Genomic DNA, 19,919 nt, shown 5'->3' on the forward strand with positions numbered 1-19,919 from the left:
TTTTGACACATTATAACCTGCCTGACAGTTGACTCCCCAGGTACCTTTCCACTATTTAACTGCTACATTCATCCCCCTTCTCTCCCTTCCCCTCTCCACCCAGCCTGTCTCTCACCCACTGACTCCTCAATTTCCATCTTCACTGGCCACCTGTCTTGCCTGTAGCCCAGCCCAGCCTCTGGCTTCTTTACTTTTCATTCCCTCCAGGAAGAGCACAAAATTATTTTGCAAAAATCTTGTCGGTTTAATAAAAGATATCATATTTCTACCATGAGTCCTGATCACCAACTGCATAGACTCTCTCAGCCTGATGGGTTTTTAACATGAACGTGTGACCCCAGCGACTGGGGGGGCACAGTGGAGGCGGTGGCAGGAGCACGGCGGTGCTAAGCAGGAGCTCCTGCAGATGCCGCTGGCGCTGTCAGTGGTGGGGGCGAGCACCGATCAGGGGTCAGTGACCACACGCAGATGCCGCTGGCAATGTCAGTGGTGGGTGGGGGTGGGGGTGAGCGCCGGCCAGGGGTCAGTGACCACCCGCAGACACTGCCGGTGCTGTTCAGGGCTCAGCAACCACCTGCAGCTGCTGCCAGCAATGTTGGTGATGGCCAGCAGCAATCGTGGACCACCTGCAGACACTGCTGGTGGTGTCATTGTCGGGGTAGTGAGTGGTGACCGCCTGCAGACGCCACGGACAGTGTCAGTGGTGGGTGTGGGTGGTGGCGAGCGCTGACCAAGGGTCAGTGATCACCTGCAGACACCATGGACAGTGTCAGTGGTGGGTGTGGGTGGTGGTGAGCGCCCACCAGGGGTCAGTGACCACCTGCAAACGCTGCCGACGGTGTCAGTGGTGGGTGTGGGTGGTGGTGAGCACCGACCAGGGGTCAATGATCACTGGCAGATGCCGCCGACAGTGTCAGTGGTGGGTGTGGGTGGTGGCGAGCGCCGACCAGGGGTCAATGATCACTGGCAGATGCCGCCGACAGTGTCAGTGGTGGGTGTGGGTGGTGGCGAGCACCGACCAGGGGTCAATGATCACTGGCAGATGCCGCCGACAGCGTCAGTGGTGGGTGTGGGTGGTGGTGAGCACCGACCAGGGGTCAATGATCACTGGCAGATGCCGCCGACAGCGTCAGTGGTGGGTGTGGGTGGTGGCGAGCGCCGACCAGGGGTCAATGATCACTGGCAGATGCCGCTGACAGTGTCAGTGGTGGGTGTGGGTGGTGGCGAGCACCGACCAGGGGTCAATGATCACTGGCAGATGCCGCTGACAGTGTCAGTGGTGGGTGTGGGTGGTGGCGAGCACCGACCAGGGGTCAATGATCACTGGCAGATGCCGCTGACAGTGTCAGTGGTGGGTGTGGGTGGTGGCGAGCACCGACCAGGGGTCAGTGACCACCTGCAAATGCCGCCGACAGTGTCAGTGGTGGGTGTGGGTGGTGGCGAGCGCCGACCAGGGGTCAATGATCACTGGCAGACGCTGCCGACAGTGTCAGTGGTGTGTGGCGGTGGTGGTGAGCGCCAAGCAGGGGTCAGTGACCACCGGCGGACGCTGCTGGGGACGTTGGTGACGGCCAGCGGGACTCGTGGACCGCCCGCAGAGGCCGGCGGCGGTGTCGTGGTCGTGGTGGCGAGTGGCGACCGCCTGCACACAGTGTTGGTGGCACCTTTTTGCCGGGCGCACCGCCACGCTCGGGGGGTGCTCGTGCCCCGCGTCGCCCCACTATGGATACATCGTTGTTTCCCCACTCGTGAAGCCGGTCTCGGAGGAGACGAGAGCCCAGCTTCACGCGGAGATCCGTGTCTGCCAGGACAGCTGCCTTCCCGGGGTCAGAGCCAGGCCGAGCTGCTCCCCAGCCCCCTTCTCCGCAGCGCCGGCCGAGCAAGGGCCGGCAGCTGCCGCCTCCATTGGCTGCGCCGGCCCACGTGCCCCCAGCCCCTGCCCGCGGCGTCGGGCACCGCTCGGCTCGGCTCAGCTCAGCGCGGCGGCGCGCCCCCATGGCCCGGCGGCGCGGCGGGGCTCAGGCGCAGCCCGGCGCAGGTACCGCGGGGGCCCCTCCTCCTCCTCCTGCGCGGCGCGGGGCTGCGTGCGCGGGGCCGGGGCTGCGGGGACGCGCGCGGGAGGCGGGCGCGCGGGCGCGCGGCGGGTCGGACCCCCGGAGCGGCCCGGACCTGGCCCCGCGCAGCCGCCTCCGTCCCGTAAGTGCGGGCAGGCGCCAGCGACGCGCCGAGACGCAGAGGGACGCGCGCGGAAGGATGCAGCGGGCCGTGGGTAGGTAGGTAGGTAGGTAGCTACGTTGGCGCAGGTACACGGGCTCCTAGCTAGGGGGATATGTAGGTTCGTAGGTAGGTTTATGGGTTCGTAGGTTGGTATCTAGGAAGGTCGCTGCGTTCATAGGTAGGGACCTAGGTAAATATTATACACACACACACACACACACATACACATATATATAGGTAGGTTGCTGGGTTCATAGGTAGAGTCCTAGGTAGATGCATGTATAGGTAGGTTGCTGGGTTCATAGGTAGAGTCCAGGGGAGGTTGCTGGGTTTGTAGGTAGGGTCCTACGTAGATGCATGTATAGGTTGATTGCCGGGTTCATAGGTAGGGTCCTAGGTAGGTTGCTGGGTACATGGGTAGGGTCCTAGGTAGGTTGCTGGGTTCGTAGGTAGGGTCCTAGGTAGATGCATGTATAGGTAGGTTGCTGGGTTCATAGGTAGGGTCCTAGGTAGGTTGCTGGGTTCGTAGGTAGGGTCCTAGGTAGATGCATGTATAGTTTGATTGCCGGGTTCACAGGTAGGGTCCTAGGTAGGTTGCTGGGTTCATAGGTAGGGTCCTAGGTAGAAGGACATAGCTATGTAGATTCATAGGTCGATGCAGAGTGCGTCCCTCCAGCTGCGGGCTCGGCACTGGGGGAAGGCACCTCTGCTCGCATTGCTTCTTTCCACCTCCAGCCTGACAAAAGGGTTTTTAAACCTGAAAGCTTGCTAAAAATGTTTTTTCCAACTATTTAAGTCAGTCTAATAAAAGAGATCGGATTCACCCAAAGAACCCTGTCTGCCTATGCCCTTAGACCAACACGACTACAACCTGCACCCCTCTTACATAATGACTTTTTTTTTTGAAAATAGACTTTGTTCCCCTTGTTTGTTGGTTGACATCGCTTCATGTAGTTCTTTCACCTCCTCCCCTCATACCTCTGCATATGCGTGTGTGGTTTCTGTGATAGGAGTTGTGGGGCTGGGTGCATGCTTTTTCCAGCTATCATCAGAACAAGGAAGAGGCAAAGTCAAAAGATATGACTGATGCTGTGCCAAGAAAAAGGAGATAAATGTTCCTGCCTCTCATGAGCCTTCCCTCAAGGGCGATGTCCCTTGCGCTTAATTTGTGCTGTTCTTCATTTTGGAGCATGTGAAGGCATAGTAAGCTGATGGCTTGAAGGGATTTGCAACTGCCCTGGGGTGCCTTGAGATCCTGTCAAGGGTGCCATGGGGTGCCGTGCAATGGTAGCGCTGTTTGGTTTATATGTGTGATTCGCAAGGTCAAATCCAGAAGCGTCAGATAGGAATCTGACCTGTAGTTGGAGTCTGTCTGAGTTTGCAACAAAAAAAGACTATTATTTTTTCTGTAAGTAAAAAAAACCCCCCAAAAAACTAATAGCTTGCATTTTCCCCAGGTCTGAGAAGGGCCTTGAGTCTAAAAAGGTGGAGAACCACTCCTCTAAGGCTATAGTTATGCCTTTCTTTCTGTGGATGTTGATTTCTGGCAGCCCATTTCAGTATTTGCAAGGGTAAGAAAAACAATACATTGCTTTATCCTTAGCACTTAGAGTGAGGCTGCAAAGACGCAGGGGTTGGTTTGTTTGGTTCCTCCCCCAAATCCTTATTTGTGTTGTAAGCATATATTAAGGTTAGTACAAATGAAAGGAAAAGGATAAGCATCTAATTTGTTTTCATGATAAATTTCTGCTCTATTTCTTTTACATTCAGTCTTCTTAACTACTTGGGTCCATAGGATGGAAAGGGACCTTCTACCCCATCAGGGAGGCTCCCCTGATATCTTGGGCACCTGTCTCCCATCACCAACCATGTATTTATGGTGGTACAAGTTTGAGTAAACAGATGTCCTAGCCCTTTGTTGCGCACCTGGTGCCCAAAAAAGTTGCCGTGACCAAAGGTAGTCACAGTTTGCGCTGCCTTAAATGGGAGGATGTCTGTTTGCTTGTTGTGTACCACGCGGGGGGATTCCTGGAGTATGCTTGCAGACCACAGAGGCTCCCCCAGTTGCAGATGCATGCCCTCGAGTTGCTTGTGGATGAGGGCCCTTTATTCGGAGCATGGCACCCGGGGCTGTTGTCAGACAGGGTCAGGCCTCTGAAACCCTTGGAGTGACAGGGGCCCAACCCTGCAGGACAGTGGCCCTAGCAACACCTGTAGGCACCAGTGAAGCTGGTCAGGTGTGCTGGGGCACATCCTGGCACAGCTGACCCTGCTGCAAAGACAACATCTGTTTATAGCCTAAGTGTTTGTAGCTGACAAGGTTGGTTTTCTACTCTTCCTATTGGAAGGCTGTTCTCTCATGCTGGGAAATAACCCCAGCCTAAATGTATTCATGACTTGTTACTGATTCACTGTGGTGCCAACGGCGTTCTTCAGCTGATGTCACCCCTCGGCTTTGGTGGTTGTTGCCTGGTGTCCTTATAGACAGCACTTGTACTCTCCACCTTTGATTTGCTTGACTAAAGCCAAATTCTCTTGGTGCCCTTGTAGAGTGGGTTCTCTCTTTCCCTGCTGGTTGTGGTGGCACTGTTTGAATTCATTCCTCTTGAACATGGGTGGTGGCAGAAGCTAAGCCTAAAATCATTTCCTTTATTATCACTTCCTGTTAGGCTCTTCTGCTTGCTACAGAATTGAGGGATTGCAGTTGCTGCTTGCATAAGCTGTACTGTAACTTCTGCCAACATGTCATGGAGCTGTAAATGATATTGTGGTCAAAATGCTTCCGTATTAAAGTTTTGCTGCAGTTATTTTACTGTATAATTCAAATGCATTGTGAAATCCCTCAGGCTGCCCTTTGGCTTCCCAAGTCTTCTCGGATCCTTCCTTTAGGGCAGATTCTTCCTCAAACACCGTTGTAAAGTCCACCTAGAGTCCCAGACTTCTCTGAATGTGCATCTCTTTCAGGGCTAGAGGCTTCAGTGTGCACAGGTTGCTTCTGGCAGCAGCTCTGAGCTAGCCCAGCCCTTGCCACCTCACCTCTCCCCAGATGGGTCTCATAATCAAATGCAGCTGACTGGTTCCATTTAACTTGTGCATAAGTTCACCACCCTGCTAATGTTGGCAGTACCTTTTATAAAGGGAAGTTCTGAAGTTCAAGGCTGGCCCTGTTATGGAGCATTGCAACTTCATCGGCAAGAAAAAGACCTGGATCTAATACAGTACACCGGTACGACTGGCTGGCTAGTTCTTGAGCTAGCACGCTGGTACTCGTTCATAACAGGATGCTGAAAAAAGGGGAACATGCCCAAATTCAAGTGTTGAACTTGCACAAGAGATGTTGCTGCCTTTTGACCATGCAAGGACCTTTCTGAGACGCAGTCTTAATGCTAGGTACATTTATTTCTTGCAGGTTGTTGCTGTTTATTCCTTTATAACGCCTTCTTTTAAAAGGTTTTGTGATAGTTGGAAGGTTGCCCAGGGAAGAGGCTGCCGAAGTGAAAATCAGTTCAGGAGAATAATCTCAAATTTGAACTTTGAATTTTTTTTCGTTCTGCAGTCCTCAGAATAATCTTTAATGTTGTCTTTGGGTGGATAAAGTTATTAAAAGCAAAGACGTTTTCTCAGAAGTGCTGGTGAGTGGGAATGTCATAGATCACTGTGTGAATGTACCTACTGTGATTTATTATGGACCCGAACTCATAAGTTTCACGTGTGTGAAATGCTGGGTAATTTGAGGGGAAGAAAAGTTACTCCTCAGCTAATAGGCTGGTTTGGCTTTTACTGAAAAGAAACTGGAAAAGCAAGTGCAAGGAGCTTGATGAATGTGTCTGAGTAGATTGTACGATGGAGGTACACAGAGGTCACAAGAATAAGACACTTGAAAGTTAAAAGAAAATACAAATAGAGAATTTTAAGATGGTAAAGAGAAAATGCTGTTCAAGCAAAAAAACCTTTTAGTACATTATCGCTTGTTATCTTCTGCAAATATCAACGTTAAATTCCTACACGTGGGGCATACAGGTCTCTGTCAAATTGGTCTGTGAATTCCTTTGGAATAACTTTTGAATTTGTGAGAAACATTACTCAGTAATATAAGAAAACCTCTGTGTATTGGCATGTAACCTCTAATCATTAGCCAGGTGGTGGGGCCGGCTTTTCAGTGGGTTTGTGCATACTATCTGCACTCGCTTCCTTTTATTCCAGGTGGATTCTAGCATTATGCCTGTTTGTTTCTTCTAGAGTTTTGTCAGGACTGACTGTAGCAAGATTTTTGTTACAAGAAAAATGTCCATGGCAAAATGTTCCCTTTTTTTTGTTTGCTATGGTTGTCCTTTCCCACTAAGAAATAAGTCTGCACCGCAGTTGTTTTTCTTTAGTAGCTGCATTAGAGGTGCGACCCATTAATTTAGATGCGTGATTTGAGGCTTGAATTCACTCGTGTCTTAGATTTTTTTTGTTTTGTCCATTTGGAGCCAGAGCTCTTCTGGACGGAGGTCTTCTCCAAATCTGACAGATTTATAGCTAGCCTTTCATGTTTGGCATAATTTATTCTAAAACCGAATGCTTTTGTGAAGCTATGGATTTCTGTAAATGCTAATTTTTGGGGGGAAGTAAGTAAGGATTTTGCAGAGTAAGGTGCACACGTCTGGGTTCACTTGATAGACCAGCAGCACCTACTGTGGGGCACTTATCAGTAAAGGTTCCTCAGTGAATAATAGGAAGTAGTTAAAATTATTAACTCATTTTAGTATAACCACAAGTGGATGACAGGTAATAAATGAAAATCATATGAAAAATAGATTGAGAATAACAAGATGCGTTACATTGTTCCTCTGGAGAATACACTGTAAACCAGTGATTCGCAGTCCTTGAAAACTCCTAATATTTTGAGTCCATGGAAGGAAACCGGAAGAGCAGCTGCTGCTGCATGCCTGCGCTCCGGTTGCAGGTCTTTTTGCTCTGTTGAGAACAAAGAGTGACCGGATAAGCTTCCTGCTGTGGTCGCTCCTCTCTTCTCAGGCTTTCAGCAGAACTGAGCATGAAGGCAGGGTAGATGTGCACCTTTTATAGACAAACTAAATAAGGTACATGGAGCGCAAGCTTTCATGAACCCAAGTTTGCTTTGTCAGATGCTGAGCACATTGTGGGCTCCCAAGCTAGGATTGTATTTTCTCCACCGGGCATGTGTGGTGCATGCACCGTAGCTGCCAGCTATCACCACTTCCTCATTGAGCAAGTTTGAGAAGGTCTCGATCACCTTCCTAAAACGGGTGCAGTAGCTGCCCGTCGCTCCCCTAAGCATGCTCAGGTTGCGTTTTGAAAAAGCTCCCTCCAGCAGTTGCATGCCATTTGGGGCGCAATGCCCCTTGAACACAGGGAAAGGTTTTGATGTAATGCCATGACATATTTAGCATGCAGATATTTTCATTGCTGTTTTTGCGGGTTTTATCCCTGTGAGCTTCATTATTCCTTCTCTTCCATGCAAATAGTCAATGCAGAAATTTAAAGGAGACAATGCCCTGTGTAATTTAAATGGGAAATCTAGCCCCAATGAATAGCCGAGCTGTCTTTGGGTTGGTATATAGTGTTTTGTTCTGTTTTTTTAAATCAGTTGTGTACCTGAGGAGTAGGGGGGCTACAGGGGACAGCAGCAGCCTGGTTTGGGGGGTCAAAAATAGCCACGGCTGCAGCGGCAACTGATTGCGCCACTTTGATTTGACAGCACAGCAGGCAGCGCTGCAGTTGGCATCGTGCAGATGCCCTGGGCACAGAACTGCCCAGCTCTGTCTGTGTTTTCTGTGGGAGGATGTGAGGGACAGGACTTGAATGAAACAGGATGTTTTGCTATCCAAAGCTTTCTTTGCAGTGCGAGGGGAGAGCAATACGAACTTCTAACTACCTTCTGTCTAACAGAGGAGGAGCTTTCACAGTCTGACAGCAGGGCATGAATGAACTCCCATAAGGGGGCTACTAATAGCTCTTAAATACTTTCTCAAAATTCTCCTGCAAAGCCATTGTGTCCTGACGAGGTTTTACTCGTTGCCTTGAAAATGTCTTCTGTTGTTCCTTTTTCCAAAGGTTCCTCATCAGTTGCATAGATCTTGTCATTCTGCAACTTCCACACATTTTTAATAGTTTTAGAAGCTGGAGTATTGATATTGGGGCTTTTATACACAACAGTGCATATTTCTGTTGGGGTGAATTGTCACTTTTTTGGTTTGTTTGTTTTTTTTCTTTCTTGGTTTGGTGCAATAAGGCATTGCTCTTGAATCTCCCTAAACTTCTAGGCCAGAATCTTTTTGACACTTATTTGTCTTAATTAAATATCTGTCTTGTACACCTAATGAATTCTTTTTCCCAGTGGCATCTTTCACTAACATTTTCAAACCCAAGTAATGCTAGATAGCAGTTAGTAAGCTCTTTTTAAAGCTAAGTCTTAATAGTTTCTTGTAACTTTTCTGTCTAGTCTGGCTTTGACTTTCATCATCCCCTCCTCCCCCGCCCCCAAAAGAAATTAAGGGCTCTGCTTAACAACTGACCCTTGTGTCCTGCTTTACCCTGGTTCCTCTAGGAATTTTTCCCCTTGTTTATCTTAGTTGTTTGTAATTATTGAACAATATCCTGTTGTGTGTCTCTGTCCTGGAGAAAAAGAATACATTTGAGATTCATCCCAGCTATCAAATATTAATCATAGTGCAGCAGAGCCAGGCATTTAGTTGTATCAACATCTGCAAATCTTTCTTTTTCATTAAGGGCTTAGGCTGCTTACAGATGTGGGGGCAGAAAAAAACCCAACAACACCGGCACTTTACTTTCAGCTCGGCGCGCCCCCGTGCTGAGCTTAGCACACGCCCGGAAGATGCATCGTATTAGTTGGACCCAGCTCACCCAGTGTCCGTATAGATCATGTGCATCAGCGAGGCTTTTTGGCACTTTTATCTAATTGCTGATTGAATTGGCTTGAGATAAAAGCGCCAAAAAGCCCCACTGAAGTGTGCAATCTATACAGATGCCGGGGAGCCAGGTCCAACTAATGCACTTCACCTTTTGGTAATGCATGGGGTTTTTTTTCCATTTGTTTTGTTTTTCCACATCTGTCAATGGCCTTAGAGAATAAGATAGAACGTGTTCATTCTCCTGATGGCAGTTTTGTCCGGTAAACCGAAGAGCTTGAATTATTGGTATGGAAAGGTCACCGCTGCACCTGTTCCATTATTTCCTATCATCTTTTATCAGACCTGTCCAGGAAAAACAGTCTCCTCCGTGTATAATTTCCTTGTCCCTGGGGTGTGGCACCATGTTAAAGAAATCCTTTGTCTTTGCTTTTTACCAGGAGTTCACACTGAGCTGATTATTGTTAATCATCAGGGATATATGCCTTTGCCTTTAAGTTAAATGGGCTCTTATACTTGAATTGACCTTTAATGTGAAAAGTTATAAGTTTAATAGGTATGTCCCCTTACTTCTTGCTGAATTAAAGATGTCTGAAACAAATTAGCTTTCGTGTTATCATTTGCCCCTGCTAAAAATAAACTTGAAGTAAAATAAGGAAAGCATGTATTGGAAGAATGGAAATGTCAAGGTAGGCAGAGGGAAAACTTTTCTTATTTCTACTTCCTTGCATTTTCTGTCTGTTCAAAGCCCATCTCCAGGTCTGGTGCCTAATTATTTTCCCACAGTGTGTGGAATTGAGAGCTGATTTCTTTGTGCAGCTCTTGTCAGTGCTGGGTTATGTAGGTTTTTTACACTATAGTATAGGTGTTTGAATCTCTTGGCTTATCCAGGAACTGTGGGGACAGGCTGACAAGGGAAGGGCTTATGGCAGGGGTGGGCAAAATGCGGCCCGGGGGCCCGATGTGGCCCACCAGGCCATTCTATCTGGCTTGCGGGGCCCCTAAAAAATGTAGAAAATTACTATTTATCTGCCCTGGGCTGCCTGTCATGCAGCCCTCGATGGCTTGCCAAAACTCAGTAAGCAGCCCTCTGCCTGAAATAATTGCCCACCCCTGGTTTATGGTAAGAGACCTTGTCAATAGCCCATGGAAACAGTCTGATTTTACTTCTCTAATAGCACTTGATGGGGTCAGTGGAAAGATGCTGTGAATCATTTTAATTCTTACGGTGCCCATGGTACCTGGTGCTGTGCAGACATGGAACTAAAGATGGTCCTTATACCAGGGACTTTACATTTCAGGTGACCTGATGCCTTTTGTTAGATATGTGGAAGAGCACTTGGGTCCTCAGTGTCTTGCCTGAGCATTGAGCATACTGTAAAAATGATTAGATGAATCACCGGTAGCTTTTATAAAGCATGCTGTAAATAGCATCAGATTTGTGGTCTTAGTTCTCTGTTCCTATGTGTTTACTGCTGGGTTGCTTTTCTCACTTAGCATTGCCTCTCTTCTTCCTCTCTCTCTCTCTCTCTCTCTCTCTCTGTCCTCCTCTCCCCTATATGTGGGGAGAGGGGAGGGTACAGGCGATTGATATATATGCACCTTCCTGTGTGTGTATATAAAAGTGTATCTGCCTTCTAGTTTTTTTACCATGTATTTCCTAGCATACGCTATTTCTTGTTTTGTGGTGTTCATGCATAAGATGCATGAGAAGACAGCCTGAAGAGTCCAATTAATTGCTTCTAAAATATTTAAAGCGTGGGAGTGTTGTCCACTTAAAAGATAACAGTGGGGCCCCAGTAAATTACAGTGAAAAGGCCAGCACCGCAAGAAAACTTGGAAGTGCAATCCATACTGGCAGGCGATTTAGCCTTCACATCAGCTTTACCCAGATTGCTTTAAAATGCAGCATTTGAGAACCAAATTCAGTCTGCAGTAATAGTATTATAGTCAGCAGTTACAGAGATGTCAGTGCAAAAAGGGAAGATAATACAGCATTATGGATGAGATTTCACTTTCACACAAGTCAGGAAATTCAGAGCAACTGAATTTAGTATCTGTCTGGATTATGTGTTGTTTATAAAACTACCAAGGCGTACAGAAGGGGCTACCATCCCTGCAAGTTTCATCTGAATTAGGCAAGAAATGACAAAGATATAGGCAGTTTCGTGCTTCCCCATTATAGCTTATGGGCGAAACATTGAAACAGCAAAACAGTTTCAACTAAACAAAACGGAGCAGTGCTTTCAAAATGAAACGAAACTCAAAATGAAACACTGTCCTGTCAAACTGGCGAAACGGAAGTTGAAACGAAATGGTGCTGTTTCACACAGCCCTAATAACTAGGCTCTGTGGGCCCCAGTGCAGTTGCTCGCAGCCTCCCTGTCACCTGCCTTCAGCAGCCTGGGCTCTGGACAGGCCCCTGCTACTTACCGTGGATGCCGGACTGCTCACTGCAGAAAGTGGGGAGGCTACAAGTGGCTGCACTGGGGTCAGCGGAGCTTCCTTCACTGCCATAACAGTTTTTACCCCTGGCATTACAACAGGTTAAATAAATATTTTTAATGGGTATTTATATCCCTAGAAGACACGGTGACTGGTTGGGATAGGTACACATGTAGGTGCTGCAATCTATTATCACCTTTGGGCTAAGCACAGACGGTCAAAAAGCCCGAGGCTGAATTGATCCAGTCTTAGCAGGTTAGTCTAAGCTGCAAAAATTGAACCTTAATAAACAAATGAATAGACATTCACTTTTGACTCAGGAAATGCAGCTACATGCCTGCAGTGGCTTAAGCCAAAAGCCAGGGGGTGCTGGAGCACAGCTTTCTGGCACATAGCCAGCATGGGCTGTGTGTTCACTTCCTTTTCCTGCTGCCCCTGAGGTCTCTGGGATTTGCAGTCCACGATGATGGCAGCAGGACTCTGCAGGGTTACTCATCACTTCCTCTTCCTGCTTCCAGTTGCCTCTGGGACTTGTAGTCCACAGTTGCAGCCAGCAGTAAGTAAACTGGCAGGGCAGGGCAGAGCAGCTGTCCCTGGCCCCAGAACTCAGCCAGGGTTTGCCTGGGGGTTGGGGGGGGGGGGGAGGGCGGGCAGTGAGCTGGCCAGTGAGCTAGCCCTCACTGATCCAGCTAGGCAGCATGGGTGGAGCCAGCCCTGCTCTCTGGAGCAGATGGGCCAGGGCTGCAGAGCATGGTGGGATGGTGGTGGACTCTGATTTAACTTGAACCAGGAAGGGGTCTGGGACAGAAGTTTCATAAACTGGTTTGACCTAAATCAGTTAAGTCTGATACTACATTCAACCAGGTTTATCTTAAACCATTTTCAGCAACTTTGAAACTTTTCAGCTTTCACAGTCAGGGCAGCTAGGAGCTGGAACCAACTTCCAAGGGAAGTGGTGCTCACCCCTACCCTGGGGGTCTTCAAAGGGAGGCTAGACAACCACCTAGCCGGGGTCGTTTGACCCCAGCATCCTTTCCTGTCCCTGGCAGGGGGTTGGACTTGATGATCTGCTCAGGTCCCTTCCGACCCTACCAACTATGAAACTGGTTTATGTGCACTGAACTTCTATTCGGTTACAGGTTTAAACCAATTTCTGATCACTTTAAACCAGTTTATGTGTAATTTCTGTCCCTACCCTTTGTGTCCTAATGGATGGAGCTGTAGACTGGGGTTCAGGAATCTTAGCTTCTTGTCCAAACTCAGCTGCTAGGGGACAATGGGAAAATCATGTCACCTCTGTAAATTTCCACAGCTATAAAATGAGAAATGTAACTGATCTCCTTTAAACACCTTGAGATCTACTAATGAAAAGTACCATGAAAGAGCTAGTTACTGGTGGTAGTGAACACATCAATGGATATGGCAGTTTGGGGACTCTGTACAACATCTAATCATTCTGGTTAATATTACAAAGTTTTTGCATAGTTAATATTAAAAAGGTCTCCGCTGGTGTGTATTCACCTTCCTGATAAGGCTTCTAAGTGCACATGTGTTGGTGGGACTGAGTCAACATGGCACATGGTGGCCAGTGGTGTCCCCCAGGCTCAGTACTCAGACCAGTACTCTTTAATATATTCATAAATGATCTGGAATCGGGTGTCAGAAGTGGACTGGCTAAGTTCGTAGATGATACCAAATTATGGGGAAGTGTGGTCCTGCTAGAGGATAGGCTGGCAATTTAGACCAACCTGGAAGGCTTGCAAGGTGGGTGGATCAAAACCTTATGATATTCAACACAAAGAAATTCAAGGTGCTCTACCTCGGGAGAAAAAACCCACATCATACTTATAGGCTCACTAGCACCATAACTGAAAGAGACTTGCAGGTCATGATTGACTACAAGATGAACATGAGCCACCAATGTGATGCTGCAGCCAGCAAAGCAAATAAAACTCTGGCTTGCATCTACTGATGCATCTGAAGCAAGACCCAGGAAGTCATCCTCCCACTTTACTTGGCCTTGATGAGCCTACTTCTGGAGTACAGCATCCAATTCAGGGCTCCACACTTCAGAAAGGATGTGGAGAAGCTTGAGAGAGTCCAGAGGAGAGCCAAGTGCATGATCTGAGGTCAAGAGAACAGGCCTTGTGAGTAGAGGCTGAGACCCATGGGAATCTTCATCCTGGAGAAGCGAAGGCTCAGGGGTGACTTGGTGGCAGCCTATAAGTATATAAGGGGGGGTGCATCCTGAACTGGGAGCACGTCTGTTCATCAGGGCACCCCAAGGGAAGACAAGGTCTAATGGTCACAAATTGGTGGAAGACTGTTTTAGACTGGACATAAGGAAAAACTTCTTTACCATCCATGTCTCCAGAGTCTGCAATAGACTCCCCCCAGAAGTGGTGCAAGCACCTACTCTAGATACCTTTAGCAAACACATGGATGCTTATCTTGCTGGGGTGATCTGACCCCAGCTGACTTCCTGCCTCTTGGGCAGGGGGCTGGACCCGATGATCTCGCAAGGTCCCTTCCAGCCCTAATGTCTATGAAAATCTGCCAGGCTAGAAACAATGGTTGGTTGTTAAAGCACCACAACTGCCTCTTCAGGGTAAAATGTACAGACAGTCCTCAACTTAAGACATTTTGAGTTGCAACAAACAGCACTTGTGACGTTTATAAATTGACACCCTGTTTCGACTTTCTGGTGTCAGTTTTGACTTTACAACTCTTGATCCGACACCATGCCAGCAAACAAGTTCGCTGCGTAGCCCGTCTCCCTGGAGAACATCTGTCCAAACTTCCTTGGGCACTTTCTTTGAGAAAGCAGACAAGACTCCAGCAAAACCTGCAGCCAAGAGTCCTGAGAAGACTCCAGCCAAGAGCCCTTCAAAAAGTCCAGCAAAGTCACCTCAAAGAAGTCCTTCCAAATCAATATGATTGCTATTTACAATATAAATATGTTAATGTAGTTATATGACTCATGTATAATTGATTAAATACAAAGTTCTGGGTTATTTTTGGTGAAAATCAGGTATCAGGCCTTGGTTCAGGAACCAATCCCCCATTTATAACATTGTTTCCTATGGGAAAATTGGTTCTGAGTTGCAATGTTTCGACTTACAATGCGGTTTTCAGGAACCGATTGTGTCGTAAGTCCGAGGACTGCCTGTACTTGGATGGTAGGTTTGCCTGAACTGGGAGAAGACTCTTCTGAAGAGTAGGGGGGGGAAATAGAGTGAACAATTTTGATGATGAAGAAACAGGTGAAAAAGTAAGGTCTTGGGGAGGAGATGAGGGGGAGAGACGGGACTGTCTACAGGAGGGGGAAGAGGTTGAGCATACTTCTGTAAGTAGGGGAGTGTGAAGGGGAGGGGGCCGTTTCACCTATGGGATAATGCAAGGTCTGTGAAGGGAAGGTGGATGGAAAGACTCCATGATGAAGAAACAATCCATGTGCCGTAGCAGAAAGGTCCTGAATTTCCCCATGCTCTCAAAGGATGCTTCATTGTGATGAGGAAATGGGAGGAGTGCAGGAATATAAGGAGGTGGGGATAAGTCTGCCGTCCTAAACAAACACTTTCCCCTTCCCGTGGGATCCCATTGGTAAGATGAGCCAGCAAGAGAGGTTGGGTTCTGGAAGGTTTTATTCTTCGGATCTGCGTTCTCTTGCGCGTTCAATAAACTGCGGTGGTCGGGAAGAGGTAAATTGTGAATCAGAGGGCTTGCACTCCCTACGGGTTTCTGAAGCTGGATGCAGTTTCAGCTACAGTAGAGGAGGAGTTTGAAAAGTCACTACTTGAGCTTGCTTCATCGGCAGACTCTAGGTCTCAGCAAGGGTGTTAGAGGGACAGGGGATTTAGTGCCTGGTGCCTCTGAGAGCAGTCTGGGAGGTGGCCAGGAGGAAAGTACAAGCCGATTGACGTAGTACAAAACGTGGTATCTTAGGCCACTAGAAATCATATTGTATCATCTGGCATGTGGAAATGTTTGCATATTTCTAGAGCTGTTACCTAGCAGTATGGACAGGATGGAAGGCAAACATGAAATTCAGCATTCACAGCTGAAGAACCAAGAAGCCAAGTTGAGTGAACCAGTTTCCGTAATTTTGGTATTTTGTCCCATTTTTTTTCAGTAAAGATCTTAAGTGTGTGTTTTTTTTTCCCCCCCCTACCCCCCTTGCAGCAATGCTGAGTGAAGACAATCACGTGGAGTTGGAAAGTGACGGTTTGCCTTCTCTGCAATGGTATAAGCTGGCTGCCCGTGAAAATGAAAAGACCAAGGTGGTTTTTAAAAGGTACTCTCAAGTAAGTGCATCTGTTCTGGAAATTCAGAGTTCAGTTGTTGTTTCATCAAGTGTGCTGTAGGCACTGAAGCTATCCTGGTGGTGAGCATGATATAAAAGTCTATGGGGTATTTACAGGAGCTAAAAAGAAACTAGGCACTTAGCTTGCTTTTATTTTCTCGTTACCTTTTAAGTTGTATTCATCCTCCTTGCTTGTCCCTCCGTGTTAGAATTTATTCTGTTCTCTTATTGTAAGCCACCCTGAGCCTTTGTTGGAAAGGGTGGCATATCAATCCAATAAATAAAGGTACAGTAGGTGTTGTGCACCTAAATCACTTTGGCTGCTTTTGAAGACCCAGTTTCTCTGTCTCACGACATTTATCTTTCCCAGCTAAAATAAGGTTTTGCTAGAAAGTGCTGGGAATGGAAGAAAGATGGGGACATATTGGAAAGAGCCCAGCTCAGAATGACAACAGTGATTAGGGGCCTGGAAAGCAAAACTTAGGAGGAAAGGCTGAAAGAACTAGAGTTATTTTAGTTTGGAGAAGAGAAGACTGAAGAGGTATAATATGATAAGCCTTCATATACTTGAAACATGAGTATAGAGAGGCTGGAGATGGGCTTTTTCTGTGGCTGTAGGGGACTAGAAGCAATGGCCTCAAGTTGCAGTTGAGGAAACATGTTGGAGATCTCTGATTATGAGGATGGTCAGGCACTGGAACAGGGTACGTAGAGAAACTGTGCAATCTCCGTCCTTGGAAATTTTCAGGAGCAGGTTAGACAGACCTTGCCTGGGATAGTTTAGTCAGGGTCAATCTTGCTATGAGCAAAGGGATGAACTATGTGATCTTGTGAAGTCCTTTCCAGCTCTACTTTCCAATGCAACTTTTAGGGGTCTAGGTAGGTAATAATATGAAGATGTCTATGTAGCTGGATAGAAATGGAAATAAAGCCCAGTGGGAACTGTACTGTCAAATGCCTTTTCAGTTTATTTACATGCTTGACCTAATTTTAAAGAAAAAATTGGATCATAAAATGCTCATTTAATTTGTCCTTTGCAGTTTGTTTATAGTGGGTTATTCAGTTGCTAGTAAAAATGTAAAATTATGTTAAATAATTAAACCATTTTTGTTCTGGCATCTTGCTGCAGCAGTGTCTTTTTAGGTCAGACGGTATCAGTAAATCTGACTACCTGCATGACACAAGCCATATTTTTTTACCCAGTAACCCTATATTGAGTCAGAGCGGCAGCTTCACACAGGATCCTTGGTAGACATCTTCAGAGGGCAAACAGCCCCCTACTAATAGGCTGTGGCATTCACTTCTTAACCCCGGAGGTATTAGTTTGGTATTTGTACTAATCTGTTCCAGTTCAGGTACTTGAACCTGTTGCCGTCTGGTACCTGCAAGGTCATGTCCTAAAGTGGTTAAAAAAAATCTGATGGTTTTACAAATGCTCTCAGCTTGCATAAAAGTTAAATTTACTGCTCTTTGTAGGAGGACAGAACTTCTGTTCAACAGTGTTTTTCTATTAGTCACAGCACAAAGGCTTCCTATGCAATATCCCCCTCATTATTTATGTTCTCTGCATCCTGTACTGAAAACGGTGGGTGGTGGCCAACATCGTGCAGTGTATTTTGAATTGATAGCCCATACTTTATGTATTCTGTAATTACTGGCTATGTCATTTTTCAGATATAGGGAGAAACTGCCAATATTTTTTTGTGTTGGGAAACTTCACTTTTTATATAGGGAACATTAAAATAATCTTACAGGTTAGCATAGACCAGGGGAAGGCAGTTATTTTGGGCAGAGGGCTGCTTACTGAGTTTTGACAAGGCATTGAGAGCTGCATGACTTTATCTGCCCCTGGCTGCCTTATTAACTTTCTAAATTTTTTAGGGGCCCTGCGAGCCGGATAGAATGACTTGGCAAGCCATATCCGGCCCGTGGGCTGCGTTTTGCCCACCCCTGGCATAGACTGAGTATGTTTGTCCGAGGCATTCACTTAAATGGACTCTCTGAGATGCTCACACAAGCTGTTTGCAACCTGCGTGCTGCAGCTGCCCAGAGCCTGGGCTGGCTCCAAACAGCTGCACCGAGCTCATCACTTCCATGCCAGGAGCAGGGGAGAGACAGGGGCTGTGCTGCTTGAGGCCCCTCCCCCACCGCCCACTCCGAGGCGCGCCTGCACGCGCTGGTGCAAAGCTGATGCTGGAGCCTGGCACAGCTATTTGGAGCCTCCCGGCTGCAGCCGCCCCCAGCTCTGGGGAGCTGCTGCCAGCCGGGATCCCAGGCTGCTCCCAGCAGGCAGTTGGGATGCTGCTAGCCCTGCTGGGAGCAGCCCGGGCTGTGTCACTGGCAGTAGCTACCTGGAGCCAGAGCTGGCTGCAGCGTGCCAAGCAAAATGGCCTCTCGTGCCATGCTTGGCACGCGTGCCAGGGGTTGCTGACCCCTGGTACAGAGCCATCATAGTCCTGTGACTGCAGCCTTTCTGTTTCTCGTTGCTTTTTCCCCTACTGTGCATTACTGCGGTGTCTTGTCTGAATCTTGATTGTTAGACCTTTGAGAAGAAGTCTTGGTACTTTTTTTTTTTTTAAACTAAGACATCTAGCACACTGCTGATTCCATAACCTTACTGGAAAGCAAATCAAATGCCAATATTTCTGATATTTTTAAAGTATCTTTTAGTACAGTTTTAATAGCCCTGAAGGGTGCATCCATCCTTTGAGGCCAATAATCTCTCATTAGGTTCCATTCATGTGAGCTAATATTTTAAACTGAGGATGCACTTTTACCTTACTTTGTGAGGTGAGATGCTAGGTAATCTTCCATACTGGCAGTTCAAAATACTTTTGCTTCTTTACTGTTTGTTTTAATCTTTCTCAGAACTAGGCCATGTTTTTAATAACTATTATCTAACTTAAGCCAGCAGTTCTCTCTCAGTGTGGAGGGTGATGGAGATAAGGACTAATCCTTCAAAAGTCTTAAGACCATTACAGTAATTGTGTAATTGTTAAAAGCATTGCTTTTGTTGATGCCAGTGGGGGATGGTGGGTAGGAGAGCAAGAGGAGAGAACTTATTATTTAAAATTATTGCAGATAAATACTATAATGCATAATTTAAAATAAGGGGAAGTATGCTGTGCCATTCCACCTAAGGTAACTGAGCTCAGATTACTGGTATCTCTTAGTACTTACGATATTCATTTTTACGGAACGTGTCCAAACCACAAAGTCAGCATCATTTAGAGCTGCTCTTGTAATGCTGTCTCTTTAGTATGACACAGAGCAAAAAGTACCATGGCACATAGAACAAAAAGCCAAATGCTAAATTTTTAGTAGCTAAATTTTGCAATGTAGCCTTCAAGTCAACTGAAATTAGATTTAGGAGCATCCAAAAGTTGTTTTCAGTAGTGGATTTTAGTCTGAATGTGAGCAATATTTCATTTCTGACCAGAAATGGGCAGGAAGACTAGAAAGTATGGCAGAAGACCAGCTTGGCTTAGCAGGGAACTCCTCAGTAAACTAAGTCACAAAAAGGAAGCTTATAAGAAGTGGAAATTTGGATAAATATCTAGGGAGGGAGTATAAGAGCAGTGTTCAGGCATGCAGGGATGAAATCAGGAAGGCCAAAGCACAACTGGTGTTGCAGCTAGCAAGGGATGTGAAGGGGAACAAGAAGGGTTTCTACAAGTATGTTGGTAGCGAGAGGAGGATTAGGGAAAGTGCAGGTCCCTTACTGAATGGGGGAAGCAACCTGGTAACAGCGGATGCAGAAAAGGATGAAATACTTAATACCTATTTCCCCTCAGTCTTCACAGGCAAGGTCAGCTCCCAGACTACTGCATCGGGCAGCACAGTTTGTGGAGGAGGTTAGCAGCCAGAATCGGCAGAAGAACAAGTTAGGGACTACCTAGAAAAGCTGGATGTGCACACCTCCATTGGGCTAGGCAGGATGCACTCAGGGGTACTAAGGGAGTTGGCTGATGTGATTGCAAAGCTGTTGGCTATCATCTTTGAAAACTCATGGTGGATAGGCGAGATCCCGGATGATTGGAAAAGGGTAAGCATACTACCCA

The 19,919-nt window shown here is 47.0% G+C and overlaps 1 protein-coding gene across 8 annotated transcripts in view; it reads left to right on the plus strand.

Annotated features, from left to right (window-relative positions):
- The window catches only part of ST3GAL5 (ST3 beta-galactoside alpha-2,3-sialyltransferase 5), a 65,525-nt gene that overhangs the window by 30,015 nt on the left and 15,591 nt on the right, over positions 1 to 19,919 (plus strand). For 2 of the 8 annotated variants that reach the window (XM_059721462.1, XM_059721464.1), the window contains exon 3: positions 15,738 to 15,849. In XM_059721462.1, coding sequence (XP_059577445.1) covers positions 15,740 to 15,849 — 110 coding nt within the window. In that variant the 5' untranslated portion in view covers positions 15,738 to 15,739. Of the gene's footprint in view, positions 1 to 1,931; positions 2,039 to 2,173; positions 2,278 to 15,020; positions 15,636 to 15,737; positions 15,860 to 19,919 lie in introns of those variants that run through there. The other 6 variants (XM_059721461.1, XM_059721467.1, XM_059721463.1 and 3 more) reach the window with 6 other exon arrangements.

This window comes from Alligator mississippiensis, chromosome 2, assembly GCF_030867095.1.
Source record: "Alligator mississippiensis isolate rAllMis1 chromosome 2, rAllMis1, whole genome shotgun sequence".
Taxonomy (NCBI): Eukaryota; Metazoa; Chordata; order Crocodylia; family Alligatoridae; genus Alligator; species Alligator mississippiensis.